At 27.9% G+C, this 14,519-nt stretch overlaps 1 protein-coding gene across 3 annotated transcripts; it reads right to left on the bottom strand.

The window, feature by feature from the left end:
- Positions 1–199: 199 nt before the first annotated feature.
- On the bottom strand, positions 200–14,117 carry LOC123295236. 3 transcript variants are annotated; one of them, XM_044876500.1, is made up of 12 exons: positions 14,053–14,117; positions 12,538–12,677; positions 10,725–10,816; positions 7,552–7,658; positions 5,806–6,060; positions 3,909–4,075; positions 3,686–3,849; positions 3,119–3,263; positions 2,861–3,051; positions 2,294–2,482; positions 2,045–2,101; positions 200–697 (listed from the first exon to the last, which is right to left on the bottom strand). In XM_044876500.1, the coding sequence occupies exons 2-12, from the start codon at positions 12,623–12,625 to the stop codon at positions 464–466; spliced, it is 1,689 nt and encodes a 562-aa protein (XP_044732435.1). In that variant the 5' UTR covers positions 12,626–12,677; positions 14,053–14,117; the 3' UTR covers positions 200–463. The 3 variants fall into 3 exon arrangements, with proteins under 3 accessions (XP_044732435.1, XP_044732437.1, XP_044732436.1); XM_044876502.1 differs by lacking the exon at positions 2,045–2,101 and having other exon boundaries at positions 14,053–14,115; XM_044876501.1 differs by lacking the exon at positions 2,045–2,101 and having other exon boundaries at positions 201–697; positions 2,282–2,482; positions 14,053–14,112.
- Between the last annotated feature and the right edge of the window lie 402 nt (positions 14,118–14,519).

The raw sequence follows: 14,519 nt of genomic DNA, 5'->3' as shown, positions 1-14,519 counted from the left end.
TTTTATTCGGCCACATAAAAATGAAACGAATCGCCTATTTCTGTTGACCAAGTCCAATTACTGTTGTGTACATGACTATGATCCCATAAAAGCGAAAGCGCTGCAAACAGCCTATTTCTGCTAAAAAAGTCAAAATATATATGAGGTGTAGGGATATTTTTAATGTATCATAAAAATACATATAAAAACTCATTTATTATACGAATTAATAAATTTTTTTTTAATTGAAAACAAGTTATATAAACAATTTTAATACCAACAATTAGAAAAGATGAAACCACATGCACAAAAACACAACACATGAAATCAGTATACAAAATTTTTGTGTATCAAATCGTTCCAATCAAAGGCTTTAATTATTGGCTATGTACGTCTCAGGCGCTCGTTCTTAGACACACCACATAATACAGATGTCACAGTCCTGTAATTAAAGTCTTTGGTCTCAATATACATATTCAATATTTTAACGTAATTTTTTTGCAACAAGAGCAATCTGTTCATCAATTCGCTCATTTATTCCTTTAAATGATCTTGGATCAGGTCCAATCATTTGAATGAGCTGTGGTACTTCTTGCCCGCTTATTTGTGTGAAACGAGCTAATGCTTTCATACAATTAAATAGTTGATCTTCAGATGGTTTTGATTGAAAGAATTGTAATACTGCCATTGTTAATTCTACTGCAACATCGTCAAATACCTAAAATTAAAAAAAAATATTTAGACAGATATATAAACAACAAAGTTAAGTAATAATTTTTGTATAATTAAAATTCAAAAAAACTTATACAGTATTATTAGAAAACAAGTTTATAGGTAAGATTTTATTGAAAGCTCATTACACGAAGTTTATGCTTGAATAATATAGAGTTCCCCAAATAACCACTGCTTTTATTGTTCAAAAAGTTATCGATTGTAGCTTCCTATGAAATATTATATAAGTTTCTTCAAATTATAATCTTGAAACATTAAAATTAATTTCAATTCAATTGGATGGTAACGATTATATAACGTACGTAAAATTTATATAATTAGTAAGCATATGTGTGGAATATATTAGCATCTTTTATTAATTAATGGACCATAAATTACATGATAGTGTTTTATGAGCTGCTGCGGTTGCTATAAACTATTTACTGACATAACAGTGAAAGTTATCATGAGAAAAATTCTAAATTTCTTATAAGCCTTTAAGGTATTTGATTCTACAGTACGTACAGTTAAACAATGTTTACAATTAAAACTAAACATAAAATATTAAGATTTTATCAAAATCCGCCAAACAAAATAATTACAAATGAGATGTTATCAATCTCATGAAGTTCGAAATCGAGATAGATCTCCTAGATTATGTCTATATACGGAAGAGAAAGCATCATAGGTTATTCTGGAATAGGATTGCATAAACCGAGAATGACGAAAAAGTTTTCTCTACCAATAATAATGATACATTTTAAAATATGAATAACAAAAAAATTATTTTGTAGCTTAGGCATTGAAGTTTTATTGTGAACATTTCTTGAGAATGTCAACCACGACTCAGTTAATAAGACTTTATTCAAATTTTTGTTGTAATTTTTATAATGGAAAAAATTGAATTAATTTGCCAATTATTTACTTTGCGTTGAGTTAGTTTTCATTTAAATTTATCTGTGGTTCCCTAGCGCCTAGACCAAGAATCCTCTGTGCCCTCCTTGAGAACGACCTGTCACCCTAAGACGAGATGCCTTCGGATAAGAGACGCTATTCAAATTAGATGAAACTATAGGATTCTGTCGAGGCCAGACGCAAAAATCCTTAATTATTATTTTATTTAGTAATTTAATTTAATATTTCAATTTCTACACCATTCTCAAAGCTGCGTGAATTTTTTTAAATTCAATTTTGATCAAATTTTAGTCATAAACATAAAAAAAATGAAATATATTTGCACTGCTAATCAAATATGTTATAGAAGAGCTAATCAAATATGTTATAGAAGACAAATCAAAATAAAACTATTGCCAAAAACATTTATGTCCAGAATTATTCATTTAAGCAATAATACCTTAGAAATACTGCCTTTGGGTAGCATGCGTCGCAGCTTTTTACACCTGTGCATTTTCTGTAAATATATTACGTCCTACAGAGTATCATTATTCAAACTCAACTTTTTTTTTTTAAATAGTTATCACCAAAAAAGGGGTTTAGGTTAGATCAAAATTAGATTTAAAAGAGTATTAATTATTTTGAACATTATCCCATAAGCGTATTATGGTATTGAACTAAGTTTATAGATACAGACCACAGTTTTTACCTCCTTGCAAGCGAGATTATGAATGATGGCAACACCTTTTTCTTGTAATGTCGGTCGATCTGATAATAATGAATGTACGGCAACTTTGGTTGTTACTCGAATATTACTTATTGAATTATTACAAAATGTCCATTCGGAAATATATAAAAGCCATTCAGATGAACTTAAATTTTCAAACAAGTTGCATATCTGTAAATAATAAAAACCAGAATAAACAAATTAAATAAAAGTATTCGCATCGTGCATGAGTTTTACTTTAGGAGTTTCAATAGTAATGACACATTAGTAAGTTGGCTCGGTTGACTTATGACAATTTATGTAATCAGCCTTCCTATCAATATAAAATTGTGGTATTACGCGTACGATTCGTAATAGGATTTCTGCTCGAGATATTTATCTTTAGTCGAACTGGGGAAAAAAACTCCGAAAAATTTCAATTTTTTCCCGCTTGTTTCAAAACATTCCGTATTTTATGCGTAAGAGATTATCACGTACCGTATGTTTTAAACGTCATCAAATACCGGTGTTTTCAAATACAATACGAATTAAATAAAAAAATTGTCTTACAAATAAAGCTAAAGCTTCTTGTTCTTCAACTGGACTCCGATCAATATCGTAAGCATAATTCATTATTATATGTTCACGTCGGTCTTGATGTAGCAGTAAAATTACATCATCTTTTAGTGCTGCAAGTGCCAAAACATTTAAAGTACGAACACGAACTTCGACTGGTAGTGATTTATCGTGTAATAATCGACCTAAAAAAGAAATATATGATGATTATTAGAAATACTAGAATTAATATTATTGAACTAAAATAATTACCAATGAAACCCAAAAAGTTTTCCCCAAGAGCCCAACTTCCTTCATCCTCTAACATGTATTGATGAAGTTCTTCCAGCGAATGTTGTTCTTCTTCATTTAATTTTCCATCGACTAACCCAACTAACGCATCGAATTCAACTTGGATCTAAAAATATAATTTATAAATAAGATATATAACAATTTGCAACTGTTAAAACGTACAGAGAAGATCTTTTGAACGCAAAACAATAGATAAGTAACTGGCAACTGCGAAAAAGGAAAACCCTACAGAGGAATGCAACGTGAATGAAGAGACGCGACTGAGTACATTCCCAACAACTTTCAGGCCCGGACTTAGCTTTTTTAAATTTTCATAGAAACATTGGACCTGAAAACACTTCATTACAAGTCAAAGTAAATTTTTTAATTAGCTCAGAGTAGTAGATTAATACGAAATTGGAAACGTTTTAAGCTAAAAGACGGAGGTTGAGGTAATATATGAATTTCGATTGAAAAAAACAACTTTAAAATCTAACAAACGAATAAACATTTCGGAATTGTCAATAGTTTAAGATAATTTGTACTTACATTTACAGCATCTTTAAAAATTATCGGTGGTTCACGATTTTTCTTTCTCTCTTCTCGCTCTCTAAGTTCTTCTTCTTCGAGTTCACGAACTATTTCAGAAGAAATCTCTGGGCGTTCATTGGGTTCGCTGCTTCTAGTTTCTTCTGGAGCAGGAACTGAAACATCTACAAAAATCATAAAAAATTAATTTCTTGTTTGAACTTATCCATAATTCTAATATTACCTGATTCTGCCATTCTTTTATAGGTTGACCAATTCTCTTCAAATTCTTCAACTGAATATCCTCTTTCTTTTAATTGTTTTCTTCTTTTCTTTTCTTTTTTACGCTCCCTTTTTGCTAATTTTTCATGTAGATTATTCCGTTTTTCTTTTAGTTGTAAGGATTTAATTCTATTTTTTATATAGTAAATATAAATATAAATTTTATAGAATTTGTTTATACCAACATCGTAGCAGAAAACATTATTAAGAAAAGGTTTTATTAATAATCACAAAATCAGCAAAAAAAGTTAAAATTTGTTTATTAAGTTAAAAAATGTACATTCCTTGAAATTTTTAAATCCTTTTTTACAGATGATATAGAATGATAAATCTAAATTTTCGCGCCCTTTGGTGATTGTTTCAGTAAAAGTAAAATAAAAATTTAATTCAGTACTTTTTTTGAAGTAATAATCTAAAATTTCTAGTTAAAAAGAGTTGATGATAAAAGGACTGGATATGTTATTCATATGCGTAATTAGCCTCACTCATTAGCCTATACAAATTTCAACTTGATATCTCTTTTCGTTTTTGAGTTATCGTGTACACAAACAGACAAACGGAACCTAATTAGGAGATTCTATGAATACCAATACCAAAGTTTTGTTCGTAGCAACAATATTTTTAAGCGTTACAAATTTGGGACTAAATTTAGTATACCTTGATATATTTAATATATGCATGGTATAAAAACATAGCATTGCCCGATATTTCAGCATAATTTTCTTTTTATACGCATAAATAAAAATTGCATATTAATATGAATTAATAATATTTTAATTAATATCATTCCAAATATTAGCAAGACATTTTAGTAGCATGGCGTTAAACATCTAAAGGTCTTAAAATACACTTCAATTATATTTCAAGGGTTCTCTTGACGTAATCAGATCTTTCAGAAAATTTATTATACAGAAGAAAGTCAAAGCATTTTAGTATACAAATAAATTAATGTTTCCCGTATATACTTGCGTTTTCTGAGATACGATTTTTAGTGAGAAAGTCTCGATTTGAAATAAATAAATATAATTGCAAACAAATTTCAAAATTTATAATTTATTTATAAAATATAAATAATACAAATTGATATTCGATTACACTTATAAATAAATGAAAATGATTAGTGTCCATTTAAATTATTCGGCATTATTTAATTAATTTGTTTACGACTCTCCTTCTTTGACAATTAAAATATTTGACTCGCTTTTAAATCAAAATATTGCATGGCATTTACGATTTTTGATTAGATGCCGAATCTGAATTTTCGAGTGCAACGGATTTTATTTAATGGCAGGAAAGTGTACTATTTTAATTTGTATATTTTTAATTGGTTATAAGTTGTATACTTCGAATAGAGTATAATGTAAAATTTAATTGAAGTTAATGTCTATGCTCTATGCAGAATGAATTTATTCGTTTCAATTAAATGAGAAAAATTGTTCCGGCACTCATTTTGTAACGACTCTTTTCTTAATAAATAAATAAATATAATCATATTATTAAAATTAACAAAAAAGAGATTAGCTTCCAAAACCTTCTATCAAAACCGGATTAGCCTATAATCTGGTAAGCGTATTTAAGTGGAAAACTTTCCAATATTTTTGTAAAATCAGATTCTGGGCAGGTTTCTATTGATGTAAGAATTATCAAAATGAAGAGTTATCGATTAAGTTAGTAAAATATTGTCAATTCAATTGAACACTCATAGGAGAGACTTTTAAAATTAATTCTAATTAAAAATACTGGAAGGTTTGGGATAAAATTGTACTAATAAAGCATTTGATTAGTTTTTCTTTTATACAAAAACAAAAAACACAACACGCCAATGTTAGTTTTGTTTTCGTTGCGGATTATTTTCTGACCTCGTCTCTTCAATTTGTTGATTGAGCCGTTGTAGACCAGGTGATGGTGATCGTTCTCGAATTGGTTGTGGTGCTGAATTTGGACCTTTGATTGTAATTTCTAAAAGTGGACGCAACTGTTGACCTAATGGTGTATTTAGCACTTCATCAGGTAATTCAAGTATATATCGTGGAATTCCAACACCACATAAAAATTGAGCTATTTCTTCAGAAAAATTATTGCAATTGTGTGAAAATAGATCGTATGTACTTCCGCTAAAATAAAAAAATAAATTAAAAGTTATAAGTTCGATTGTTGTGCTTTGTTTTTACATTAAAAATTATATTTTATTTAATCAGTACAAGAGGGTGTACAATTTTTAGCATAACAATCATAGTAAAAAGTAATTGGCACATGTACAATATTGCACTTTATGAGAACATTATAAAACCAATTAATCCTATTTTTGTATTATTTGTTAAATTCCATCATCAAAACAAATTATGGCATTTTAAATATGAATTTCTTAAATATTATTTAAAGAAAAGCAAATTCATTAGGCAATAAAAATAAAATTACTTTGTACTTTGAAGCAACTATCAAAAAAATGGAAATTGTTTTTATCACTTTGTTTATGCCTAGCATGCTTTAACAAGGAAGTTCGTTCGTCAATAATTGTTCGTCGATTTAATGTCAAAACAGTATAAGGCGGTTTATTTGTCCTTTTTTTTTACACCAAAATGTAGAAATGAATCAGCTTGTTTTTTGATACAAAGATGAGAGTTAAAAAGTGGAGTAGACTAAGTTTTATCCTAGGAAAGTGTTTTTTAGGAAAAATTCTTATTGGAATTAAAAAGCATAGAGATGTAATAACGAAGTAATGCCCCAATAGAATCATAGATTGACCTAGACTATTTTACTCATAATTAGCTCTTATTGGATTTAAAAAGCATAGAAGCGTAATAACGAAGTAATATAAAACCATAGATTGATCTACTATTTTGCTCATAATTAGTCTGGTTGGGAAGTGACATGGATATGTTTATCTTTAGATCTCGTTTTCCTAGGGATGTTTTCAAAATTACAATACCCTCCCCCCTACTTCTCTTGAAATTCTGCATATTATAAAATTTTATTATAGATATAAAGCACGTTTTGAAGAGATGCCAATTAACAAGATTATGTTTTCTTTTCCGAAATCTACCCGGACTATGTTTCTGGCTACGGCCCTGTTCGAAGTAGAATACTGACCTAAGACTACTGTTACATGAAAATATTGACTCATAATTTAAATAGAAATTAAACAATACATATATGTATTCTAAAATTATTAATCTAAAAAAAATCAATAATATAATTTAATGGGTTTATAATTAATTAATTTAATCTGGCATAGATGATTAACCATCTTTTATTGGTCAGTAAGAGTAGCACTAAAAGCTATTTTATTTACAAAATCCAACAAAAAATTTTGCTCACATATGGTAGAAATATTTTAACGATTCTCAAAAATCATTTTCTATCTAGACGGAAACGGAAGTTCATATTCTATTGTCCTAATTCTAGCCTAAAATCGTAAACATTTATTAAAAACACACTATCGACCCGACATCTGTAAGTTAAAATGAACTACCTACTAAAAAAATGTAATCTTCGTAATATTATTACAACATGCCGAAAATTTTTCAAAAGTTTTTACAGCCATATTATAAATTAGTTTTGATATCATGTAATATTAAAAAAAAAGTTATTTAGAAAATACTTACTGATATGTAGATTCTCCAAGTCCTGTCAAATAATCAATAAATATCGAATACGGTATTTGTGTTTGACCTAATACTTCTTTTTTCACCGGTTCATTAATAACTTCTCCCTATAAATAATAATAAAAAAAAACACTTAAAATTAATAATTTTTTAAGGTAACAAAAATTTAAACACGACACACATACACGCCAAAGTAATAATCTCTCTCTAATTACAATAATATATTACATGCATTCCATGAAAATGAAATAAAACTAAAAATAAACATTTCACCAAGAGGAGAGTGATCATGTTATTTTTAGAATATATTAATAAAACATGTGCTGTTTTATTTTAAAAGTTTACTTTTTTTTATTAAAGTTTTTTAAATCAAAATAAATAAAAACATAAATTAATAATACTTAATTAGTCACCAACGATTGATTGATAATAATTGTGTAATGTAATAATTATTGTGATGTGTTTTATTGTTAGATGTATGCTGCTTGTCGGTAATTTTTTTAAACTAAAATGTTTATTGTAGATTGGATTTCCAAATTTAGCATCATGCATATTGGTCAGCTGATCTGTTTTGTCGCAAAGATATGTAACGCGTTCAACAGTTACTAACTAGCTAGTAGGTTAAAGAAATTCGAGATGTGAATCATTTTAATTGAAATATTTTTTTTTCCAAGTCATATCAAAAATATTTTGTTTTGGCAAAATATTTAGAAAATTTTGAATGAATTTATTATATTTAGCGGTCTTGAGTTTCTCTAATAAAGTTAGTTAAACGATTCAATATTTAGTTAACGTGTTTGGTACCGATTTATATCGTTGACAATGGATGTAGTTACCCAATATGGCGTATTTTTAGCGACGATTTTCTCTTTGGACAGTTAGCACTTCGGTGTACAGAGTTCTTTTTAATTTTACGTATGCACAAAACTTAAAAATTTTTGTTTTATCGAGAACAATATTTCAAACAAAAAATGTTGAGGGCATAGGCGCACCTATTAGACAGGTATTCAATTGAACCTGTGTTTTCAGCTCTCTCTGATATATAACTAGCAAGAGATAGAAGAACACTTGAAATTGAGTTGTTCCTTATTAAATTGGTAACATTTTTCGAAAACCGCAGAGTTAAGACAGAAACTGATTGCAAAGTTTCATCTAAAATTGTTTTTCTCGCGTAATATTAGCCTAACATTTTTCGTTTGAAGCATTTGTTTCCCTTTAGCTTTCGACGGTATTCACACAATGAAAATACAAATAAAGAGTATAACGTCAAATTAATAAATAAATTGACAACAAATGTTAAAAAATTCATCTTCTAATATTTGATTAGAATTTACAAATGTCACTCACCAATTCCGCGTGACATTTAGTGAGAATCTAAAAATTAATAAATAATGCCAGTTACGTTTGAGATAAGTGAATGATTGTAAAATTTCAGCGATCAGCATACGAACGTTGAAAATTAGAATGTCACTTTCAAAGTATATTGATGATCTTTGCGGATATTATTTATATCTTATCCGCGACGCTATAAAGCTGACGTGAGGCGTCAAATTTCTTAAACCTCCTCTGTATATTGTATAAAACTAACGTGAAAATTAAATTTGAACACACGATACATTCATAACAATGCATTTTATGTTAGTCATTAAAAAACAAGATCGATTTGCAATAAAACTATTTAAAAATAAATCGAGATATTTACTTAAATCTATGGCAATATCAGTCTGTTACTATTACACAAATATTATCAATGTATCGTAAAATATTCTGAAATGAAAAATAAATTTATTTTTTTTTTTATATTGATAACATTCCAAAGCTTCTCTTTCTCGTCATCTCTTCCTACATTTTAACATAAATTTAGTTCGCACTTAAATTTAATGTATATACATTTAGACAATATGCAAATAATTTAGAAATTATAACAGATGCTTGAACTATGTTTAATTTTGTTGACAATTGTGAAATTAAAATTTAAGTTAATTAAAATACCATAATTTTTATATTATTTAAAAATTGTAGTATTCTATGCGGTCATGTATTATTATGTGTTAAAAATTTTGCCTAGAACTGCCACCTCTGCGAATTTCGTTAAAATCTCTAGAAAAACGAATAATTGTGTGCATTAAAATTTATTAAACTTATTTTACAGATAAACGTTATCGGATAAATATTGTCGGACGTATGCACAATAACCAAATTTAACATTAAGTATATGTCGCACCCTCGCAACCAACTAGCTTAATTAGCCGTTCTACTACCGGCCTAGCCTTTTTACTAAACGGCGCCATTCAACTATTGGATGAATGATATTCAGTCGTAAAGTATAATAAATTTTAAGTAATTTCAAATAAAACATATTGTTATTTGGTAATCATGAGATCAAATAGCGTAACTGAATAATAAAGTACACATGTAAATAATTAAAATATTATTTGTTAACGTAAGTTAAACTTCCATGGCATTTGAATCCGAACAGAACTTTTTTTTTAAAACAAGCACATCTGTCTATTATTGCGACAGTGATTCCCAATAAGCTTACAATTACATTTTTGGAATCCCTGGCCACCGAAAAGTCTCACATTTAAGTGCGCCTTTCTACATTTATATTATGTTCAACCTGGCACGCGACGCATACACCCTTGGAATCATAATCTCCTTCATACGCATTTATTCCGCATATTACATGTACAACACTATTGCATGAATCACATTTGTGCCCTCCAGTAGCCTTCAATCTGCCTTGATGCCATTCGTCATATTCAGCAAATTTTCAATCGAAATCGACACCATTGATAATGTGTGAGTTTTAGCGCCAAGTGGCAGAAAATGGAACTAAACTGAGCAAGTAGTTAAAAGTTATCGATTCGATATAAAGACTAGGTTGTTAATTGAATGGCTAATTAAGCTAGTTGGCTGCGACACATACATTTTTAATCTAAGAGTACAAAATTATTCTAACACAAATGTATGCATACGCACTGTACTTTACGTTAATATATTATGCGAATTATCCTAGATTTGGGACAATTAAATATATCAAATATTATTGCTAAAATAATGAATATTTTTATAAATTGTTTATAATAAGAATTATTTTCTTGATTATCAGAGGTGACTGTCTTTCTTTTAAGATTTTCTATTTTAATTAAATAAACAAAAAGTTAACTTACAGGAAAACATGATGATATACCTTGACTCCCAAAGAAGTATTCTTTACCATATACTACAATAGATGTATGCCAAATTCCATCGATTTTTTTCCCTTAAAAATAATTTATTAAAATTATTAAAACATTCGAAATGCATATATAATTATATATATATATCGCTTAGAAGTTATTTACTGAGATCTGTCTAGTATTTTTTAGAAAGCAAATTATTGATTGCGTTTAGTAGAAACAACCCCTCGTGAGCGCTAATATCATACTTGATAGAAAGCGTTCATTAATTTGTTCTTTAGTACTCTTTCTGCTAAATATAATTATTATACTAATTTATATGTAAGCTATTACATTATTATTCTTTTGATAGAATAACAGTACACCAATTCATTTGAAAAAGTGGCGAGGTGCTGTTATCGGATTTTTTAGTGAGTATTAAGACCAAAATGTGGTGACCTGTTGGTTAAAGAGTAATCACTTCCGTACGCGGCATTCGTATGGTAGTGGGTTCGATTCCCGCCGTCACAACGTAATATAATTTAATTAATAGTTGTGATGGCCTGATGTAGCGCATGTTATATGGATGAATGAGCTAATTATCAGCTGGAAGATAGTATTAAAATGGGCCATAGCCTAAAAGTGTGACCCTTGTAGATAGCCAATATCATCAAGTTTGTTAAATTATGAGAAATTATACTTATGAATATTTAGACACAAATACTTTTAAATTATGAATGTTTAAAGAATATATAAATATAAATTTCTAAAAATTGTATACTTTCATCAATTACAATTTATGCGTTAGTTTAAAATATAAACTTTTATCGGTATTATATAAGGCTTCAAAATAATTTCGCCTAATGCTAAAAAAAAACGCAAAATTTGGTATTTAGATAAGTATGTAAACAAAATTTTGTTTGCGTATTTTTAAAAGTTTGTAATCCGCCTACAGTATTAAATATGCGCAGTTAAAAAAATTTAGGGGAGGATGGAGCATAGTGACAACAACACAACGCATATTGAAATAACCGCAATATTCGTTATCTGTTTCCAAAAATATTTAGGAATAATTTGTACAGATTTACTGAATGCTCGAGCCTTTATTTTAGTGCAGTTGTCATTTTCTAGTCCATCAAATCTTTTTATTCAATTTTTGTCATTTAAAAAAATAAGATTTTTGCTTAATGACTTTCATTCCTATTGAAAATTGTTTCGATTCCGGTGAATGTTTATATGAATTAGTAGTATTTGATTTGGAAAAATATCGGTATCTATAATCTTAAAAATGATCGGACTTTGTCTGATAAGAGAAGTAGACTTTTCGGTTAAAACAGGCTAGTATTCATGAGAAAATAAGATTTTTTTCTGAAGAGACTCATAAGTAAGGCTTATATCATACAGTATTATTTAATTAAGATTTATTTTTACTAAAGACGATAAAAAAGGATTTACTATATTTTATATTATCCCAGACCTAAGCCACATTGCAACAAAAATTCGATAAAAAAAGGCCAAACATTTTAGAAATATTTATCTTACTTTTGAAACTTTAATTTATTAAAGCAAATGACTAAGTTTTATTATTTTACAATGCGTTTTAAGTGGAACAAATACTTTATTTTTAAAAGCACAAAAACACTTTCTTATTTTACTATGCCCAACTTTCCCCTATCTAATAACTGCCAAATCAAATCGAATATAATAACAGTTTTTAAACAAAGAAAATTGTTAATACTAAAAAAACACATTGTTGCATTCACTAACAATTATTATGAATAAAACTAAAACTCTTATACTAATTAAATTAAAAATAGATACATACCAATTAATAATTGTGACATAACAACTGCAACTCCTCGCGATAAATCGTAAATCCATAATTCAACGGGATTTGAATGATCTTCACTCATATTTTATGAATTAATGTTCCCCAAGTGAAAGAATTAATTATCTCTTCAATTTCTATAAATTAAAATATATTCAAACGATCAAAAACAATAATTACGATAAGATAAAAACGATAAACGATTTCTATTGTTGATATTGGGTAATCGTAGATAGATGAATGGATTGTATTATTAATAACAACATTCTACTCAAATTATACATTCTCCAAGTTATTTTAAATAACATATATATTCACCTGATTCTTTAAATAGATACAACACAAGGCAATGCAATATTATTAACGTTAAAATATAATTATTAAAAATTTACTAAACCCTTAAACACTAAAGTATATAGCCTTTAGTACTATTTAAATATACCTATACTGCGATTGCGACCTTTACCTGTCTCGTGTTAATTAATTCTAATTCGAATGTATGATACATATTTTTAAATCGGACGTATTTTATTAAAATATGAAAGTAATTAATTAAAATTTCAAAAATTTAGATATGCGTTTTAGTACAAGTAAATAATTATACCATGTATATAAATATACATAGTATATTAAGTTTAGTCCCAAGATTGTAGCACTTAAAAATATTGATGCTACGAAAAAAAATTTGGTTTAGGTGTTCATAGAATCACCTAATTAGTCCATTTCCGTATGTCTGTCGTCTGCCCGTCTGTCATCACGATTACTCAAAAACGAAGATATATCAAGCTGAAAATTTATAGTGTGCTTAAGACGTAAAAAGCGAGGTCGAGTTCGTAAATGAGCTACATAGGTCAATTGGCTCTTGAGTCTGTAGGACCCATCTTGTCAACCATTAGAGATAGAACCAATGTTTAAATGTAAAAAATGTTCCTTATAAAAAAATAAACAACAGACAGGCAGACAGACTCACGGAAATGGACTAATGAAGTGATTTTATGAACACCCATATCAAAATTTTTTATTTAGCATCAATATTTTTAAGCGTTACAAACTTGGGACTAAACTTAATATACCTTGCATATTACATACATGCATGGTATAAAAATACTGAAGAAATGGCGAGGTATGGAAACCCCTTCATGTGTCCATGTGCGTTAAATGTAACTACAAACTACTAAAACCATATACTTTAAAATCATTATAAGTCCGCGAAAAAAAAGAAGCTAACTTTTTCAAATTTCGATGTATCGGTCTTGGCATTCAGTCCTTTATTTTTAACCCATAAAGAGTAATTTAAGAGTTGCGGAATAAAACTTATATGAAAACGAATTTCGAATATAAGATGATATATAAATTTGTATTACTTTTGGGCTTTTATTAAAGATTTTTCTATAATAGATGTCTGTTTTCGGAACAGAAATTTAAGAAGTATTCAATTAAACTGTTAAATGATAATTAAATAAAATACAAAATAATAATGATTATTAAAATTACAATATTTTGCAATCTTACCTTAATAAAGAATTGTCAAATCAGGTTAAAACTTTTTAATAATATTTTATATGGTAAGCATTTATCAAGTTTTTATATAAAATATCCTTAGTAAAAAAATTGCATGACAATGACATAGCGAGTCTAGAGAAATCTATTATAACCTAACCAAATAATCCAAGAAATCAAACAACGTGAATTTGTAAAATTTGCATTAAATTTATTATTTCATCATTCATATTTTATTATAAACCCATTTACCTACATAATAGACGTTTGACGTATAATAACCTAACAGGACTGTATTAAGTAAATATATTTTTCTTCCGTAACTTTAATGACTAGACATTTCAATTAAACCATTATTTTAGTAATTAATATCTTTTTAATTACATAAAATTAATTAATAAAAGTACGAATTCAGTGAGGGCATTTAAAAATTTCTAAAACGGAAATTCAAATTTTTATACGGACGTGACATCATAGTA

Source organism: Chrysoperla carnea, chromosome 3, assembly GCF_905475395.1.
Source record: "Chrysoperla carnea chromosome 3, inChrCarn1.1, whole genome shotgun sequence".
Taxonomy (NCBI): domain Eukaryota; kingdom Metazoa; phylum Arthropoda; class Insecta; order Neuroptera; family Chrysopidae; genus Chrysoperla; species Chrysoperla carnea.
Note: the sequence above shows the minus strand (reverse complement) of the source record. Positions and strands in the feature narration are given on the sequence as shown.